The 20484-nt window shown below is 41.7% G+C and overlaps 3 protein-coding genes across 4 annotated transcripts; all 3 read right to left on the bottom strand.

Moving 5' to 3' along the window:
* Positions 1-3156: 3156 nt before the first annotated feature.
* Positions 3157-3549, bottom strand: LOC142831810 (keratin-associated protein 9-3-like). The gene has a single exon (XM_075942217.1). The coding sequence runs from the start codon at positions 3547-3549 to the stop codon at positions 3157-3159; it is 393 nt and encodes a 130-aa protein (XP_075798332.1).
* A 2064-nt stretch (positions 3550-5613) lies between these two features.
* Positions 5614-6165, bottom strand: LOC142831808 (keratin-associated protein 9-3). 2 transcript variants are annotated; one of them, XM_075942214.1, is made up of 2 exons: positions 6113-6165; positions 5614-5953 (listed from the first exon to the last, which is right to left on the bottom strand). In XM_075942214.1, the coding sequence occupies exons 1-2, from the start codon at positions 6163-6165 to the stop codon at positions 5614-5616; spliced, it is 393 nt and encodes a 130-aa protein (XP_075798329.1). The 2 variants fall into 2 exon arrangements, with proteins under 2 accessions (XP_075798329.1, XP_075798328.1); XM_075942213.1 differs by having other exon boundaries at positions 5614-6165.
* Positions 6166-13342: 7177 nt separating this feature from the next.
* Positions 13343-13834, bottom strand: LOC142831809 (keratin, high-sulfur matrix protein, B2A-like). The gene has a single exon (XM_075942216.1). The coding sequence runs from the start codon at positions 13832-13834 to the stop codon at positions 13343-13345; it is 492 nt and encodes a 163-aa protein (XP_075798331.1).
* Between the last annotated feature and the right edge of the window lie 6650 nt (positions 13835-20484).

Genomic DNA, 20484 nt, shown 5'->3' with positions numbered 1-20484 from the left:
CCTGAAAGCTCTAGAAAAAAAAGAAGCAGACTCACCTAGGAGGAGTAAAAGACTGGAAATAATCAAACTGAGGGCTGAAATCAACAAAATAGAAACACAGAAAACAATCCAAAGAATCAATGAAACAAAAAGCTGGTTCTTGGAGAAAATCAACAAGATTGATAAAGCCTCTATCCAAACTAATCAAATGGCAGAGAGAGAATACGCAAATTAATAAGATCAGAAATGAAAAGGGGGACATAACCACAGACATAGAGGAAATTCATAGAATCATTAGATCTTACTATAAAAGCCTGTATGCCACAAAATTGGAAAATGTAAAAGAAATGGACATTATTTTAGATAAGTACCATATACCAAAGTTAAACCAGGACCAGGTGAACAATCTAAATAGACCTGTTAGTCGTGAATATTAGAAGCTGTTATCAAAAACCTCCCTACCAAAAAAAGCCCAGGTCCAGATGGTTTCAATACAGAATTCTACCAGAACTTCCATGAATACCTAATACCTATACTCCTTAATGTATTTCACAATGTAGAAACAGAAGAGTCATTGCCAAATTCATTTTAGGAAGCTGCCGTTTTTGAGAGTTGATTGCAGCCTTCCGTACCACGTAACAGGAATGTTCTAGGCCTCCGGGTTTGGAAATCCACCAAGCATTGGTTTGATCGAATCACACCAACTCTCCTCATTGGTAGGCTAGCTGTGGGCATGGGTACAGTCATCAATGTCAGAACCAGGGCTCTGCCTATTTCACAGGACTTGGTTCGAAGCATCAGGTGCATGTTTCAAATAAGAAGGATGAGCGGAGGTGATGAGGAAGTGAGTATAACATCTCCCATGCTCCATTTATCTGAGAAGGAATGCTGTCTCAGAAACCTAACCTCCTGCTTTGTAGGTTTCATCAGACAGTCCTGTGATGCTCTATTTCTGTAACATATTTTCTTTAAATCCTAAGCTTGTCTTCCAGTGTTAGATCCAGACATCTGCACAGCAAGAATATAGGACAGTTAATTTACCTATCGACTGTTTCTGTGTCTTTGAACTGTTGTTGAGCTAGTTAGCATACAGCTTTTTCAGACTGGTTTATTTCACTTGTTTTATAATAAACCAAAGAGTATTTCACTGGATGTCCCAGAGTTTGTTTATCCTATTCACCTACTGAAAGATATCTTGGTCACTTACAATCAACATCAGTGCAGGTTTTCAAAGTAGATATAAGTTTGCATCTCAAATGGGTAGATATACAGGAGCACAATTTATAGGTTCTATGGTAACAGGATGTTCAGTTTTGCAATAAGGTACCAGACTACCGAAGGGCTGTAGCATTCTGCTTCCCCATCAACAACAAGTGAGGTTTTCCGTTGCTGCACATCCTCATCAGCATTTGGTTGTGCTGTTGCTTTGAATTTAATTATTCTAATAGGTGTATAAGTTCTTCTTTCTCATCCTTTTCTTTTCACCGGAAAAGACTTTCACAGCTCCCTATGAGGATTCTCTCCTTCGTAAAGCCTCTCTTGCTGCTGATGCCATCACAAAGGCCTTACTGGTCCCGTGGTGAAGCAATCATTTTCAGATTCTGCTGCTCATTCTATGTGTTCCTTTCAGTAAACACACCCAAGGTACTATTTCCAGTGTGGAGACCATCCACAGACCATCAGTCATTTCCGTAAGATCTTGAGGCATTGCTTTCTTTTGGTCCCTTTGTTCTGTCAGCCCCTCGGTGCCTTTTGTCTTTTTCTAAACTGATGCACACAGGAAACCCAGCAACTTTAGTGCTTTTCACATAAAGTCTCAAAGATGATGTGAATTTGTTGACTTGATGGGGAGGGATCCCATAGCAAGATCCATGAGCTCCCAATGATATAATTCTGCCCCTCTCTTTCTTTTTTTCTCTTTTATATTTCTAGACAAAAAAATTTTCTCTGTTTTATATGTTGTTATTTCCTATTATTCAAGTAGGGTTTTGGTACTTCCTGGCCTGTGGAGAAATACCTTATTGTAAGCAGGCCTCTCAAGACATATTGACCACAAACACTACCCACTAAGAGTGCTTCTGTGAACTGGGAGGATATTATAATTTATCTCATCACATTGTAGCTATTTGACCATATGCTTTTTCTTCCTGGATAGCCAGGTTGTCATAGATAAGAACTGATTCTTTATGCCTTCCAGTTTCCTGCCTTACAGTGGCCATTAATGCATTTTAATGGCGAGAATAATACATGATACATGAATGACTTAGTTTCTCAGAAGAAACAAAAGCATTCATTTAAGTACATTTTCTAAAATTGTAAGAGAGTGAAATACTAGATGAACAAGTAGAAACAAAAACCATGGTTTCTTTGCTCAGGATATAATATTTATTAAGAAACATCACAAGACACAATACTACAGATATAATGGAAATACCCAATAGGGAAGCTAATTATGATCCAAAAAATAAGGAATCAAGGGCAAAATGAGGAATAGTTCAGTCTGTTTCCTCCTTCCTTCCTTCCTTCCTTCCTTCCTTCCTTCCTTCCTTCCTTCCTTCCTTCCTTCCTTTTTTCCTTCCTGAGACAGGATTTCTCTGTGTAGCTTTGGAGTCTGTCTTGGAACTTGCTTTGTAGACCAGGCTGGCTTCGAACTCACAGAGATCTGCCTGCCTCTGCCTCCTGAGTGTTGGAATTAAAGGTGTGCACCACCACAGCCAGGCTGGTCTAGCCTATTTCTTAGAGGCTGGAGGTACAGTAAAGAACTTCCATTTTCCATGATGACATTCGAAGAATGTCTCTCAGCTGTAGTCTGGTGCCTTTGATGCTGAAAAGTTTTAAGTAAACAGAAATGAAAAACTGGTCATCAAGCAGAATGTTCTGGTCTCTTCTTAAGAAAAGATTTCTCAAGAGTTTGATAATTTTTAAATCCACAAGAATTTCAGAACCAGTGTATCCAGAACGACTTGGTGAATTCTTAGCATTTCTGGATCCACTGTAGAGGGTCAAGATATTGATTATAGAACAGACCCAGACAGGACTGTGATGAACTGGTACTCTATAGCCCCATAATAGACAATGAAGTAAAGGTTGAAGAAATTGTTACTGGTCCAGGGTTGGTCAAGGAGATGCACAATTCAGGAGCATTGAAAATCTGCAATCTGGCTCTTAACAGGTGGGTTAGCAGCAGTAGCAGCAGCAGGCTGGGCGGCAGCAGGACTGTCCACAGTAGGATGGGCGGCAGCAGGAGGCCTGGGCATGGTGCAGCTGGCAGCAGGTTGGGGGAATAGAGCTCACCACGCAACAGGGGGGCAGGCAGGTGCCCTCCACGCGGCAGTCTGGGCGGCACCATCTAACGCGGTAGCTCACGCCTCCATAGCCACCCTCCTGGCCGTAGCCAATGCCACCCCCGATGCCATAGCCGTAGCCACCTCCGATGCCATAGCCGCAGCCACCTCCGATGCCATAGCCGCAGCTACCTTCGCAGCAGCTTGGTTGGAAGCAGCTGGAGCCGCAGGTAGCACCAGTGGAGCAAGAGGGAAAGCCGCAGAAGCTAGTAGCACAGCAGGCCATGGTGTTAGGAGTTGGTTGAGTGTTGAGTAGCTGGGATGAGTTTCTGAGTTTGGGAGCTGACCTGAACACGGGCCCTTTATATAGGTCAAGCGAGCTAGTGCTTATAAAATTCTTAACATATTTTTCTTGTTTTTGTTTAAATTTGTTCCTCAGTGGTACTCTGATTGGCTTCCATTGAAATTCTTGTGACATATGATGGGAATGACTTTGTTTTATAAGGTTGTTGCGACTCGTTCTCTGGGCCATGTACTCTTTAGGGGAGTGTTTGTGGTTTCCATGTTCAAAGAGCCTTCTCACTTTAGGTTAGGGCGACACCCTTATTGTGAATAGTTGCCATTCCTCTTGGGCATCTATGCACAACTCCGAAACAGAGGACAATTTGTTCTTTCCAAGAATCATTTTTTCCCTCCTGGATATATAGACCGAGTTACATTTAATTTAGCCCACTGGGGTGTTTGATCACATGTGATAGATGCATCTTCCACATTGGCTCTGTCCAGCCCCATCTCAAATGAGCTTCGTAACTCTTGCCCTTCCAGCTGCTTGGTAACGTGTGAGCACTGTATTTCAGGCCAGGGTTTTTTCGTTGTGAACCAAGCAACATGGTTTTTCAGAAAGTATCTAGCCTGATTTTGATAGAGTCTTATTAAATGTTTATTGAATCCGATTCAGTGGGGGAGTAACTGAGGGGGCGGAGCATCAGGCATGATTCATGGACGCCTGAGCCACTCAAGAATGAGTAAATAACACTTTCAAGTTGTAGCGCTGCCCACAAAGGAGGCTCATTTGCTGTGGAGACACTGGGGAACGTCGAGTTATTTTTGTCTTAATTTGGCGGTTGAACAAAAGCTTGGGGGAAAATATCTAGGAGTCACGACATCTTGAAAAAATGCACAGCCGCTCAATTTTCTGGAATGTACCATCCTGTTTGTGATCCATCCTTGCTGCCAATCTAATGAGAGAGGTAAGTGCTGGGAACTTGTAAATAACCTCAAAAGAATTTTCTCATGTCTTCTTAGATTTTTGTATTTTATGTGTTGTAGTCAATGTCTTACCCAAGAGTTAAAATTAGATGATAAAATCTGTCTCGTTTTCCAAAAAGGCATGTTTTGACTGGCTTGTAAATTTTAGATTGTGATATTTATGTTTGAGATTTCTAACACATCTGTCTGACATGAGGCTGGAACTCAGCAGTTATACCCCAAAGTTGTCTGGTCTTCTCTCACCTAGCACAGAGGTACCCCTCTTACCCTTGGCAAGTGCAGGTGAATACTGCAGTTGAAGTTTACAGAGCTGGGAACCAAAGAGAACGAGAAGGCCAAGTAGTAGGAACTAAATCCAAGTTGTCTCAGAAATAGCATTGGTAGATATTTTCTAATCTATTTAGTAGATAATCTGGTTTCTTTATTTTGTACATGGATGAAGAAAAACATTTACTGGACTGAAAGGGACAAGGTCAGAGCTGATAGAAAAGGTTCATCCAGGGTAATTCTATTTGTCTGGATCTATTTTAATAAAACATCCACATATTGAAATAGCCATGAAGATTATTTAATGCACAGAACATTTTTTATTAGCAGATGACTCAAGCATAAAGTAATTTTCACATAGCAATTTTGTTTTAGACTTAGATGTCTATGCCTGAAGATTATTACGGTCTGTAGGTGGGCAGCTTAAAATTAGAAGATGGACAGAAATCTATCCACGTGTGCACAAAACACTTTATTTGAGAGCGACAGAGATTATTGAAGTAGAAAGCATGGCTGAAGATATGTGGAGACCAAGAACTAGGGAAGGAAGTCCATATGTCACTGGAATGAAGTTCCACCCCATCCTGGTGCACTGCCTAAGCAAAGCAGAGTCCTTTGAACACATCAACTGAGGTGTGTTTGCAGTAAACTAATTCCAGCACATCTGTGTGGTCCCGATGAATAGTTTCACTACTGATGAGCACGTTAGCCACATGAAGATACTTAGCATCCACCACACAGAGCATTTTCTTAGAGATTTATGCAATTCTGCAGGACTTTCCATTTCATTCTGAGTTACCCAGTACCCTAGCTCTTAGCAGCTGGGCTCAGAGCAGCTGGGGGGGCAGCAGTAGCAGCAGCAGGCTGGGCGGCAGCAGGACTGTCCACAGTAGGATGGGCGGCAGCAGGAGGCCTGGGCATGGTGCAGCTGGCAGCAGGTTGGGGGTGTGCTGCTCACCACACAGCAGGGGGGCAGGCAGGTGCCCTCCACGCGGCAGTCTGGGCGGCACCATCTGACGCGGCAGCTCACGCCTCCACTGCCACCCTCCTGGCCACTGCCAGTTCCACAGCAGCTGGGCTGGCAGCAACTGGACTGGGAGCAGCAGGGCTGGCAGCAGCTGGACTGGGAGCAGCAGGGCTGGCAGCAGCTGGACTGGGAGCAGCAGGGCTGGCAGCAGCTGGACTGGGAGCAGCAGGGCTGGCAGCAGCTGGGCTGACAACAGCTGGGCTGGCAGCAGCTGGACTGGGAGCAGCTGGGCTGGCAGCAGCTGGTTGGACAACAGCTGGGCTGGCAGCAGCTAGAGCCACAGGTGCCACCGGTGGAGCATGTGGGAAAGCCACAGAAGCTAGTAGCGCAGCAGGCCATGGTGTCAGGAGTCAAGTTGGTTGTTCTGTGAAGAGAAGTTTCTGAGTTTGGACTGTACCTTCCTCACCTGGCCTTTTATATATTCCTTAGAGCTGCGTATTCATCTCGCATTTAGCATCTTTCCTTGATGCTAGTTTGCAAAGTCGGTCTTTGATTGGTCAATATCTGAGTAATTGAGAAAAATTATAAACAGTGTTTACATCGTCTGCTGTAGTCAATGATCAATTAGTGGCACTGAGCTTCCTCTTTTCCCTCTGGTCTAGGGGAAGGTGTATTGACAAACATGACAGCCCTCTATAAAAGTCACATGACAGACTGTGGGCCAAACAGGGCCTAGGCTTGCTTTGTCTCAGCTGACCTTTGATAACCTTAAGCACAGTGCATCCAAAGGGAACATTTGTTTAATAAGCAGCCACTCATCAACAATCATGATTTCATAAACAGTTTCCTTAGACTCTGTAAGACTAATATTGGTGTCATCAAGACACGAGCCATTTAATTGATCGGCATCTAAACAAAGTCAGCCTCTCTGGGATCATTCTGTGCAGGACAGAAGATCCTTAAGGCTCCATGCTTCCTCCTTTTGATCACCAATGCACACATTACAAACTGAAGCCTTTGATGACTTTGCCTTTACGTTGTTTTCTGTCTTTGTCATAGTATCTCTCTCTCTCTCTCTCTCTCTCTCTCTCTCTCTCTCTCCCTCCCTCCCTCCCTCCCTCCATCCATCCATCCATCCATCCATCCATCCATCTATCTATCTATCTATCTATCTATCTATCTATCTATCTATCTATCTATCTATCTATCTATCTAACCATCTATCCATCTATCTATCTACCATGCATACTATGTATAGTATTTATTGCATGATATAAACAAATACTATTTAACAAGGTAATCACCAATGTACACATCACAAACTGAAGCCTTTAATGATTTTGTATTATTTTGTCTTTGTTACTTTAAATGTCTTTATTTAATGCAATATATATGTTATCAATACATACCATTTAACAAGTCAAACAATAATGGAGTCATATAAAGAAAAATTGATGTCTCTTTTTCTCAATGTGCACATACATGCACACACACACACGCATATCTTTTCCTAAATTAGTACACCAGAGATGACCAATATCAGCTGTTTGGTGTTTATTCTTTGGCACCATCATTCATACGTCTAGAAGTAATGACGTGTGTGTGTGTGTATCTTCTATTTCAATAAAATGTGAGTTTTATACATATTTAACTTCAAATTTTAATTGTGACAAATACTCATTGCATGAAGTTTATGTCAACATTTGAAGTATTTACGTCAATCATCTTAACCTTTGGGTCTTATTATCCCTATTGAAAAACTTTTGACTATGCGTAAGAATTTGTTTCTGGGCATTCCACTCTGATTGTCTATTTTTGTGTTAATGTCACACTATTTTGATTACTTTAGCTTTTAAATACATTTTGAAATCAGGAAGCTTACAAAACTAGTCTTGTTCTTTTAAAAAAAAAAGTTCTTTTATTTTTCATTCTGTGTATATGTGTTGGTATGTACCTTACATGGGAGTGGAGATGCCTGTGGAGGCCAGAGGAGACGGATCCCCTTGGAGCTGGAGTTTCAGGCAGTTGTGAGCTGCTCAGTGTGTGTGCTCGGGGAAACTTCCATAAAAGCAGCATTGAGATTTGGATAGGGATTGCACTAAATCTGTAGATGTGTCGGTGCTATCATTATTTTCACAGTATAAGTTTTACAGTTCATGAACATGGGATATCTTTCCACTTCTTTACATCTTTTAAAATTTGTCCCAGCAATCTTTTGTTATTTTTGTTGTCCAAATATTTTCCCTCAGTCAAATTGATCCCTTTAGAGTTTGTTTTTCTCCTGAGGCCATTGTAAATGTAATGCTTTTTTCTGTAACTTCTTTTTCCTATGGTTTACTTTTAGTATATAGAAATCCAAGTCTCTCTCTCTCTCTCTCTCTCTCTCTCTCTCTCTCTCTCTCTCTCTCTCTCTCTGTGTGTGTGTGTGTGTGTGTTGTTTGTGTGTTTGTATTGGTAGCTTTGCTAAATTCATTGCTTGGCCTTAACACTTTTTTTCTGTGTGGATGTTTAGGTGTGTGTGCAAGATCCTGCTATCTTCGGACAGAGATAATTTTACTTTTTCCAACTTGGTTGACATTTATTTCTTTTCTTTACTCTAGCTAGTGCTTCTATGATGAGCAGCATACCAAAGGTTAACGTTCTGGTCTAATTCCCAAGCTAATGGGAAAATCCATCAAGCTTTGGCTGCTGAGTACGAGGTTAACGGCATTCTTTTAATTGACGGCTTTTACTGTATCGAGGTAGTTTCATTCTTTTCCTAGCTTATTGAATTCTTTAAGTTAAAAATTACATTTGTGTATGTATCAGTGTATGTACGTGTGTGTGTGTGTGTGTGTGTGTGTGTGTGTGTGTTAGTGCAAGATAACTTGCAGGGATCAGTTCTCTTCTTCCATCATAGGAGTTCCTGGGACCAAACTCAGGTTGTCTGGCTTGGAAGTAGCTTTTGCCCACTGAGCCGTCTACTTAGCCCCACTGTTTAAAGGGTTTTGAAATTCATCAAAACTTTTTTTGGGGGGTGGGAACAGTTGAGATAACCATGTATGTGTCCCCCTTTTTGTCTGTTAAATAATGATTGCACTGATGTTTTTATATGCTAGACAATTCCTGCATTGTGAGATAAATTCTCACTCAGTAATGCTTTTTGATCATTTTATCATCCCATTGAATTGTTTGATAATATTTGACTGATTACTGTTGTATGAATATTGATCGGGAATATTATTCTGCGGTTTTCTTATTTTACTTTGCCATCAAACTGATGGTGGCTTCATTGACTGAGTTTGGAAGCATTTTTTCTCCTCTTCTATTTTTAACCCTAATTGCCAGGACAATGAACATTTTTTTGGAGATATTTCTTGCTAATTGCCAGTAATTTTTTAATGTATTTGGTAGAATTTATCTGTGAACATATCTGGTCCTTGGACCTTTTTTGTTGGGAGATTTTTGATTACAGATTCTGTGTCCTTTTTAGTTATAGTTGTGGTCAATTTTTCAAGTTTTTTATGACTGAGTATTGATAGGTTGTATGTTTGTAGAATTTCTCCACAGATATGCTTGTATCTGGATATCATATATCTACATTATTCAATTTCTTTATATGTGAGGAGGCCAGAGGTTGATACTAGATGTCTTCTCAATTACTCTCCATTTCCTTGTTCTGAGACAGGGTGAGTAAGCTTGGAGCTTGCTGGTATTCATGGCCACACTCAACTTTTTTCTTTCATGGGTGCTGAGGAGCAAACTCAGGTTCTCATGCTTAAGTGACAAGCATTTGACCAACTGATTCCAGTTTTTTAGTAGATCCTATATATAAAGCTCATTTTAAGAGCCATATAGTACTTCAGAGTACAACAATAGCAGAGTTTATTTACTTATTTTTATAAATTGTCTTAATTTTTTTATTGTTTTTGTTTCTGTTTTTTCAAGACAGGGTTTCTCTGTGTAACAGCTCTGGCTGTCATGGAACTCACTCTGTAGACCAGGCTGGCCTCAAACACATAGATGCCTGCCTGCCTCTGCCTCCTGAGTCCTGGGATTGAAGGCATGCACCACCACCACCAGACTAATTTTAATTTTTAAAACAAAACCATATTACACAATTTCCCCCTTCCCTTTGTACTCCCTAGCCCTTCCCATGTCACCTGTCACTCTTTACTCCACCTCAAATTAGTGTCTTTCTTGTCTTTAATGATTATTGTTATGTATAGATGGACATAAACCTATAGATACAGTGTTCTGAATCTATTCAGTGCTGCTTGTACATACATGGTTTCAGAGCTGACCATTTGGTGTTGGATAACCAACTAAGAGCCTCATACTTGAAGAAGACTAATTCTCCTGCTCCCAATGTTCCTTAGTTGTCTGTAGTTCTTTGTCCAGGGGTGGGGCCCATGAGCGTTCCTCTTTCCACTTTTGCTTGTCTATTGATCTTGTCCCTTCTCTGGTCTGGTTTAGACAGCCATGCTATTGAGGTACCTCGACTGATGCTCCCTATCATTTCTAGGAGACAATCTCACAGCAGATTTCCTGGTCCCCTCTCCACATCTTCACCCACAGTTTCCAGAACCTTAGATGTAAAAGTTCTGCTGTTGTAGCTATTGGGATGGGACACAACATGACCAGAGGTTCTCCGAATTTTGATTGGTTATAGTTTTCTGTAATTGTCTCCTTTTGTTGCAAAGAGAGGGACGTGAGCTACATTTATCTGTGGGTATAAGGACAGATTTTTATAATGTAGTTAGGAATTATGCGGGTTTAATAAAGTGACTGTAGTTTCTCTTCTAAGATTCATGACCTCAATAGGGGTAAAACAAACAAACAAACAAACAATAAAAGAATGGCTGACAGTGTGTGTTTGCCTGGGGCTGCAGTTCAGCTGGTAGGATGCTTGCTGAGCTTGGATGAAGCCCTGGGTCCAGTCCCCGGAACTAAAAGAACCAGATGTGGTGGCACATACCTGCAATCTCAGCACTTGAGAATGGAGGCAGGAGAACAAGAAGTTCAAGGTTACACATTCAGACATGGTTACATAGGAAAATTGAGGCTAGCCAGGATGTGTGAGACCCTGTTTTCAAACAATCAAACCCCAGACGCAAAACAGTATGTGATAACGATGGAAGGTTGAATTTGCACATTTGCACAAGTGTTTGTGTTTCCTTTTCTTCTATAAGCATCGGGCAGTTTATGTGATGAACCTGAAAGTAGATGGTGGTTAGAATTAAGGGGGCAGAGGGACAGACTGTGCCCCCGTTTCTGCCCTGTCCTTAAAGGGCACTTTTGGATCCGAGTAAGTTGCTAGACAGTCTGTCCGGGAAGTGAGCTCTTGGCTTACCCTTTGCCCTTTGTTCACACCTCCTATTTTTCTGAGTTTGTTACTATTTGAGTGTATAAATTTTGATTTAAACCAAAGCAAATTCTCATTTGATTCTTCACAGTTATTTATTTTATGTGTGTCTGTGGGCTACAGGGCTTATGAAGAGGTAAGAAGACAACTTGAAGGACTCAGTTCTTCTCCTTCCACCAGTGTTAAATCAGGTGGTCAGTCTTGGTCACAAGCTCCTTTACCATGGAGCCATGTGATTTTATATCTATCTATCTATCTATCTATCTATCTATCTATCTATCTATCTATCTATCTATCTATCTATCTATCATCTATCTATCTGTATCTATCTATCTATCCATCTATCTATCTATTCACCCATCTATTATCCATCTATCTATCTATCTATCTATCTATCTATCTATCTATCTATCTATACACCCACCTATCTATTATCCTATTATGTATCTATCTATCTATCATCTATCTGTTTGTCTGTCTTGAGTAAATATTGAGTAAAATCTTGGTTATCTTCACGTTCTATTTAAAAAATTGTAAAAAAAAACAGTTTTAAAATTTTCTTTTGCTTGTGAGGTTTTCTTAGGAGAGACTGGCCATCCTTGCCTATCCCTTTCTGTCCTGCAAGATTCTTAATTAAATGGAAATGGGTGGCTTGTTAGCACGTGTTACCACTGTTTTAAGATTGCCAGAAAAAGCTTCCTTCTAGTGGATGGGAAAGGAAGTCACATTTAGATTCTGCAATTGTGGCTTCTATGTCATTTAGTTGTAAAAGTACTGGGTGAGATTGAGAGACACTGGGTATCATCGTCAGTGATAGTTGTCAGCCTGACAGTGATGTGGGATTCCCCTCTGTATGCTGTGAATATGATTTATTACCATTGGTTAACAAAGAAGCTGTTTTGATGTATAGCAGGACAGAATATAGCTAGGTCAGAAGGGGTATATAGAGAGACTAAGCAGAGTCCAGGAGACACAGTGTAGCTGCAAAAGGAGAGAGACCCAGAACATTGCTGGTAAGCCACAGCCTCATGATGATACACAAATTAATAAAGTGGGTTAATTTAAGATATAAGAGCTTGCTAGAAATATGTGTGGGTCACTGGACAAACAGTGTTGTAATTAATATAGTTTCTTCATGATTATTTGAGACTGAGCAGCCGGGAAATGAAAAGCAGTCTACATGACAAGGCCTACAATATCCTGAAAGGGATTCTCAACAAAGTGAGTATCTTTTTCAGGTTAGTCTGCAAGAAGCTGTCTTGCTTATCAATTGATGGAGAATGGCTAAGTTCACTGTGGGGAGCACCATCCCTAGGCAATGGCCCTGGTCTTATAAGAAAGATAACTAAATCTTACTCTGCAAGTGAGCTAGGGAGCAAGCCACTAAGCAGCATTCCTCCATGATTCCCTACTCCAGGTTCTTGCCCTGACTTCCCTGGACGTGTAAGCCAAACAGCCCTCCTCCTCTCCGTGTTTCGTTTGGTCAGGGTGTTTAACAACAGCAACAAAATGAAACAAGAACATGGAAGTGTTGCAGCTTTTTATGGAGTTTATTCACCGTTGGAGTTTACCCCATTTCCTAACAAAGTATAAGAAGAACAATATAGACTATAAAAATGGGCTGATGAGATAGCTCAATGGGTAAAGGCACTTGCCACCAAGCCTGATGACCTAAGTCCAATGCATAGAACCATCAGGTGGAAGGAGAGACTGCCTCTGAGCCCTACTTTCATGCCATGGCACGTGCATGCCTCGTTTCCCAAGCAAATAAAGAAAGGTAATAAAATCAAACTCAGAAATTTTCTATGTGGCTCTATCGAGTATCTATCATTTGCACACTAAGTAAAAAGAAGCAAATTTTTGATATGACAACAGACATAATTTATTACCTTTGATACATTAGTCTTTTTCCCCCACAAGAACAATATACAGAACAGTGAAAGAAAAATGGAAAATATCTTAGCATCGAAGATTCTTCCACGGTTTTGGTAGTCCCCAACCCTTGTAACATGGGGACAAGTCTAAGGAAAATTGATTTTCTCATTTTGAGGTCAAATTTGGATTTTATTATTTTCATGAGGGATATCAAAGTCTTTCCAGTATTAGAAAAAAAAATTTCTGTTTGGCTATTTGGTGACTCCTCCCCGTCAAATACAAGCCAAATCAAAGTTCAAGAACGAGTTAGTGGCCCCAGACTTGAGGTTGAATCTTTGGGTAACAGCAGTCTGGGTCTTAACAGGTGGGCTGGCAGCAGCTGGGCTCAGAGCAGCTGGGGGGGCAGCAGTGGCAGCAGCAGGCTGGGCGGCAGCAGGACTGTCCACAGTAGGATGGGCGGCAGCAGGAGGCCTGGGCATGGTGCAGCTGGCAGCAGGTTGGGGGTGTGCTGCTCACCACACAGCAGGGGGGCAGGCAGGTGCCCTCCACGCGGCAGTCTGGGCGGCACCATCTGACGCGGCAGCTCACGCCTCCACTGCCACCCTCCTGGCCACTGCCAGTTCCACAGCAGCTGGGCTGGCAGCAGCTGGACTGGGAGCAGCAGGGCTGGGAGCAGCAGGGCTGGCAACAGCTGGACTGGGAGCAGCTGGGTTGACAGCAGCTGGACTGGGAGCAGCTGGGCTGGCAGCAGCTGGTTGGACAACAGCTGGGCTGGCAGCAGCTAGAGCCACAGGTGCCACCGGTGGAGCATGTGGGAAAGCCACAGAAGCTAGTAGCGCAGCAGGCCATGGTATCAGATGTTGCTCTGTGCTGAAGGTTTCTTTGCTTGGAGAAGTTCTTTGAGTCTGGATAGTGACTACCACTCCAGTCCTTTTATAATCCTTGCCTGGCTGCTGTTTCCCTAATTTCCAAAGCCTCTTCCTTGTTTATGTTTATGTAATTTTCCTCTAAATGATAATTGTTTGTTCCTGAGTTACTTGTTCAGTCTTCTGAAAGCCTGTAAATGGTTATTTTATTTGGTGTTCAATTAGGGTTCGTAACTACAGTGAAGCAGTCATTAGTGTTCGTTGGAAGCATAAGCATGGATCACCCATATTCGCTGTAATTTCCCTGTTGCCGAAGGTTAATCGACTAATCCTGCTCCTACTTAAGGAGAGTCACAATTACTCAGTGTTGACCCTTGTAATTGGGTCTTGAATCTCACTCACATTGGGAAGCAAGGTGGGTTCAACTGGACAGAAAAGATTCCTTCTCTGCACCTGGAAAATGTGATTGGATGGCTACCAGTAATGTTTATTTTGAGCATTTATCATGTACCTAGAAACCCACCAGAGCTGATATCAGCCCATTTCCTTTTCGTGGCGTTCCTAAGTCTGGGTCCTACTGCTGCTCCTGTAATACTGGGGAGTTTTGTGCGACTCCTCACAGTGGGAGTGGCGGTGTCTCTGACTGTTTTGCTTGCCCTTGGGACCCTTTTCCTCTACTGGGTTGCTTCGCTCAACCCTGATATGAGGGTTTGTGCCCAGTCTTATTATACCATTGCTATTCCTGGGAGGCCTGCTCTTTTCTGAAGGGAAACAAAGGGGGAGTGGTTCTGGGGGAGGGTGGAGGTGGAGGAGGGACTGGGAAGAGAGGAGGGAGAAGAAACGAGGGTCAGGATGCATTATATGAGAAAAGAGTAAATAAAAAAAGAAAGAAATTAAAGAAGAAGGATAGAAAGAAAGAAAGAAAGAAAGAAAGAAAGAAAGAAAGAAAGAAAGAAAGAAAGGGAGGAAGGAGGGAAGGAAGGAAGGAAGGAAGGTTCCCCAAGGCCATAAAAAAAACCAAGTGGTGAATCTTAAGTCCGAGTGTTTACCATCTAACTGAGGATAAAACTTAGTTTTCTTTTTCTGTGTGTGTGCACATTTATGCATGTGAGTAAGTGCATGCATGTACCATGGAGCTCCTGTGGAGCTCAGAAGACAGCCTCAGGTGTGGGTCCTCACCCTCCACCTTGTCTGAAACAGGGTCTTTTGTTTTCCACTGCATGGGCCAGGCTGGCTGACCTGCAGGCTTCTGGGGATTTTCTTGTCTCCAGTTCCCATCTCTTTATAGATGGCCTGAGATTACAGATCCCTCTGGCTTTATGAAATCCCGGGAGTCAGGTTCAAGCCCTCATACTCGGGTGGCAAGCACCTTACCCACTGAGTCTTCTCCCCGGCTCCTTTGGTTGGCTAGTTCTTCACCTCAGGTGCTTGCAATGTGCAGGTGTCACGATAACAATCTCAGGAGCTATTTAATTCATGTTGAAATTCGAATTCAGCAGGATGCTTGATGCTAAAGATACTGATCTCGGGTATTCGAGGCGTTGCGGTACATTGTTGATAAAAGGCTCAGGAGATAATGGCATTGTGAATGGCATTATTGTTTCTGCCTTTTCTCCCTTGGCACTGTTTCCAATAGCTCCTTCAGTACAAGATTTAAGTCAATTTTCCTGATTATGGATTTAGGTAATTACTAACAATGAAACACAATACTCAAGAACCAGCAAGCTAGCTCAGCAGATAAAAGAGCATGCCAGCAAGCCTGATGACCTGAGTTTGATCCCTGGGACTCATGCAGTGGGAGGAGGAGCCAGCTCCTTCTATGGGACCTCTCTGTACATGTGGATGCACACACAGTAAATCAAATGAAGCAATGAAAACTGTCATTTGGAGTTTGAGAATTCTGCTTCTCCGCCATAAAGTAAAGATGAATCCAAACACTCCCTTACCAACCTCAAATGAATCAAGAATGGGATATAACCAGACATTTTCCTCTGCCGCCTGAGTTTCTTTCTTTCTTTCTTTCTTTCTTTCTTTCTTTCTTTCTTTCTTTCTTTCTTTCATGGAGATCAAAACAGATAAAACTAATCATGTTGTTTCTCTTTGTAGAATATTCTATCCTTTTGGAATACCACGAACTTCTGTCTGTGACTCAGTGGAAATGTAGGTGTCTGGTCATGGATGTTATAAAAAATTATTCTGCTTATTCTCTTAAGTTTTCACTTCTTCATTTTGGAGGGCCCAGATCACCCCTGTATGACGAGAACAAGGGACTTTTAGACTGTTATTTGTGAATATTTGAATATTTGACCCTCTGTTTTAGAGCCTGAGCCTTTCAGAATGAAAACGGGGAGGAGAGAATGGGGGAGTGGGGAAGTGGGAAGCAGGGAGCAAGAGGAGAGGAGGGAGGGGAAACTGCAGTTGGTATATAAAACAGATGACAGAAATGTTATTTAAATAAACAAAGAATAATACTGATGTGTGAGTGGTTTCTGCATAAGATGACATGATCCTGGTTCTGGGGGTTCTCCAACTTTCTTCGTCGTATTACACTGATGTTTTAAGCCAGTCTGATCTAATTCACTCTTATTTCTGAATGATAAAGTATGGGAAGTCGATGCCCCAATCAAATGAATGCCCCATCCCTGCCTAGGGCACCCACCCACGCTTCTGTGCCTCAACCAGGCAACAAGTAAACCTCAAGGACTTCCTCTCATCCCCGACTTTCATGCCTTAATCAAGTAATAAGGTCTTTCTTGAGTTTTCTAAATACCAATCTACATCCTTTTGATGCTTCTGAGTTCAAGTCCTTCTAAGAAAAAGATGCCTCAACTCTTAACCTTTTTATCCAGGCTATATATTAGGATTTGGGATGTTTACAAAGTTGTAAGCCTATTGAGCACAAATATATTGGTTATGCCTAGAGGTAGAACTGTGTTCATACAGAAGAAGGATCTTGCCATTCTTCATACGAATGCACTATGGGTCCGATAAACTGTGTTCCCTGGGAATATGTTGGCTCCAAAGCGGTGTTTTCTAATTGTGATGAAGTGGTATTAAAGGAAGCTTCACTCCTTTACTTTTTATAAATTGAGGTAAAACTCATATACCATGAACGAACTGTCTTAAAGTGTATACTAAAGTGACATTCAGTGCATTTTGTATATGTGTGTGTGTGTTGTGTGGTCCATGCACACAGGAGTGTGTGGATGCACACTATTAGGTATGTGTATATGGAGAAGGCCAGAGGAGGATACGAGGAATCTTCCTCTATTGCTCTCATCATCATTGTTGTTGTTGGTGGTGATGTGTGTTTGTGAGTGTATGCACATGTCATGCGGTGCATGCAGCAGTAGGAGAACAATTTTGTGGAGACTGTTCTTTTCTTCCTTCTTAACGTGGGTTCTGGGGATAATGGGTGGCTAAGATTTTGTGACACCAAACCATCTTGATAGTTCCTCAACTTTATTGTCTGAGACAAGATCTCTCAGTGACCCCAAAGCTCTCTATGTTGATTAGGTTGGATTACCAAAGTGCTCATGGGATCTGTCTGTCTCAACTCCCCACTGGAGTTACCAGCATGCGTGGCCAAGCCTGGCTTTTCATGTGGGTGCTGGGGTTTTGAATTCAAGTCCTCTTTCTTTCACAGCAAACATTCTTACCCACTGTGTCATCTTCTCAACCTCATGATACATTTCAGACCTCTGATGTCAAATCTTTTTAATCACCTCAGCAGAATACCCTATAACCTTTCAACAATCACTTGCTCAACACTGCTAATTGTGACCTGTTAGTTCAGCACATGGCTTCTACGGCGGAAGATTGCATCCCATGGAATGGAAGATCCATTGTACATTGTGTCTCACACTTGCTTTGCTGCAGATCACCCTTTGGAGATCAGAAGAAGAATGGCGAGAAGACGTGGCCAACACTACGCTCTGTATTCTGCTTCATAGCACTTGAGGGGATGGTATGGGTACAAAACAACAGGCTGGTAGACTGATATTCTCCTTCATCATTTTGCAAGGTACATGCGGAAGATCCCTGGTTACAAGACATTACCAAGGAAGATAATAACAACAAACATCCCAGCTTTCTCAGTTTGGGCATGATGGATTGTAGGAGAGACCCAGCCAATCACCTTACTTGTAGGGCGGGGTCCCCCGAGGATATTTTTTACTTATAAAGATTGCAGGCACGCTCCTGGCTGCCCCTTCTGCTTTCCTGTTCTCCACGGGAACCTCTGGTTCTGTAAGTCTATTTCCCAATTAAAGCTGTGTATATTTATTACAATTTCTGTCTGCATTCATTTACGCCGTTACAATGGATAGAGACAGTCTTACTGCAGCATACCACGGCCTCATTAATGTTCTAAGACAATTTATAAAATCTTCACAATGATGGCTGTCCTGGTTTGATTTGCTGCTGCCATGATAAGACTACTCTGTCTGTAGTAGGAGGCATGTTGGGCACCATTTGTTGTGAGGAGGTTGTTTGTTCATTTCCCAGCCACCGAGAACCAAAATAGTCACTCAGAAACTATACTATTTAAATCACTGCTTGGCCAATCACTTAAGCGTATTGCTAGCTAGCTCTTACATCTAGAATTAACCCATTTCCTTAATTTTATATTTTACCCTGAGGCTCTTGGTCTACCAGCAAGGTTCCAAATGGCAACTTGTGTCTTTCCCCTCTGGCGGCTATATGGCGTCTCATGACTCTGCCTTTTTTCTCCCAGCATTTAGTTTAGTTTTCCCAGCCTAGCTCTATTCTACCCTATCACAGGCCAAAACAGTTTCTTTATTCATTAACCAATAAAAGCAACACATATACATGTATATCCCACACTACTCTGACCAAAAGCAACTGAAGGAAGGGAAGCATTTATTTCTGTTTGTACTTCCGAGTCACAATCTATCGCTGAGGGGAGTCAGGGCAGAAACTGAGGCATAAGCCACGCAGGAACAACCCAAGTTGCTTACTGGCTTGCTTATTAGCTTAGGCTTAGTTAGTTTTATTTTATTTTGGTTCTGGGTTGTCTTTTTTTATTTAATTCTTTTTAGTTTTTGACATTTTCATATATGAATATTGGAATATTGTATTAATATCATTTTGATCCATCTTCCTCTGTCCTCCAACTCCTCTCCTACCCCTACTCCCTCTCAAATTCATAAGCTCTTCTTTTAAAAGATAATGTATCTCTTATTGAGTTGAGTCTCTAGTGCTGCTGATACGTGCTTGTGTTTAGGGCTGACTGCTTGGGACGGAATGACTTATCAGGGAGCTGCCCGGAAGAAAATTGATTCTCTCTTTCAGGAGTCATTGCTTGCCTAGAGCTCTTCATTAAGGGGTAGAATATTGAGAACGTATTCCTATCTAGAATTAACATCCAGAATACACAGTGAACTAAAAAAGCAAAGAACTAAGAAAACAAATAACCTAATTTAAAAAATGGACTATAGATATGAACAGACAGTTCTCAAAAGTGAGTTTAAATTGGCTAAGAAATATCTTTAAAAGCATTGACATCTGTAGCAATCAGAGAAATGCAAATTAAAGCTACTTTGATATTTCTTTTCTCCCCAGTCAGAATGGCTAAGATCAAGAAAATAACTGACTAGTGATGGTGAAGATGAAGGGAAAAGGGAGCCTTCTTACATTTTTTGTGGGATTGCAACCTAGTTAAGATTGCTCTCTTACACAGCCCAGGACCACCTGCCCAGGGCCGACACTGTGCACAGTGGGCCGAATCCTGCTACATCAACTAGCAATCAAGAGAATTCCTTACAGGCAGACCCACAGGGCAATCTGATCAAGGCATATCTTCATTTGAGATTCCCTCTTTCCGGGTGATTCTAGAGTGTGTGAGGTTGACAACACAAATGATCACAACAACAATAAAGATATAATAGTATTGGGTCATTGTGTGCAACCTTTTCAGCTGTCTGAGGATACTGCTAGTATGTCACCAGTTTGTTAGATGACCTACACATCTCTCCCTGAAAGGCACCTAACTCAGTCATCAGATGAGAAATAGTTGCTCAGGCAAGCGAAGTGACTTACTCAAGGAGTCATGGATCATGGCTTGCAAGCTATGACTAGAAACATTTAGTGCTATTATTTTGCCATCTTGAGTTGATGGTCTTTTATTTTGCATTACACCTGAGCAACCCTTTGATGTCTGAAAGAATCACATGGAGGCTCAGTTTTGAGTAACTGGAAGGGTTTGCGAACGCCTCCGACTCCTACATGATACAAACTTCCTCTTTGTAAAATTGACCTTTTGCAACACCAAGACCACTTTGTTCAAGTGAGCATTCTAATTGTTGTGGTGTTTTTCAATGATGTACTTCACTTGCAGAAATAATGGGTCATTTAGAGGGAAACAAAGAAAAAGGATTATTAAAAGAACAAGCATAGATAAAGAAAAAGTTCCAATACCCAGTGTTATTAACGAATTCCAAAGAGAAGAAAGTATCGACAATCACTTTTTGCCATTGAAGAGATCAAATACTTTTTATTAAATACAAGTCCCGATAAGCCACTGAAATATTTCTGGTAATACTTATAGTTACGTATTCTATGCCCCTCTTCACATTGCAGGGCTTTTGCCAGTGTTCAAGCCAACAAAGATGT

This window comes from Microtus pennsylvanicus, chromosome 11 (genome assembly GCF_037038515.1).
Source record: "Microtus pennsylvanicus isolate mMicPen1 chromosome 11, mMicPen1.hap1, whole genome shotgun sequence".
Lineage (NCBI taxonomy): Eukaryota > Metazoa > Chordata > Mammalia > Rodentia > Cricetidae > Microtus > Microtus pennsylvanicus.
This window is presented reverse-complemented; position numbering and strand designations above follow the sequence as displayed.

What these genes read in the sequence shown, in the direction of transcription:
- LOC142831808 (XM_075942213.1), bottom strand. Translation starts at nt 6,165, where the DNA reads ATGGCCTGCTGCGCTACTAGCTTCTGTGGCTTTCCCACATGCTCCACC.
- LOC142831809 (XM_075942216.1), bottom strand. Translation starts at nt 13,834, where the DNA reads ATGGCCTGCTGCGCTACTAGCTTCTGTGGCTTTCCCACATGCTCCACC.
- LOC142831810 (XM_075942217.1), bottom strand. Translation starts at nt 3,549, where the DNA reads ATGGCCTGCTGTGCTACTAGCTTCTGCGGCTTTCCCTCTTGCTCCACT.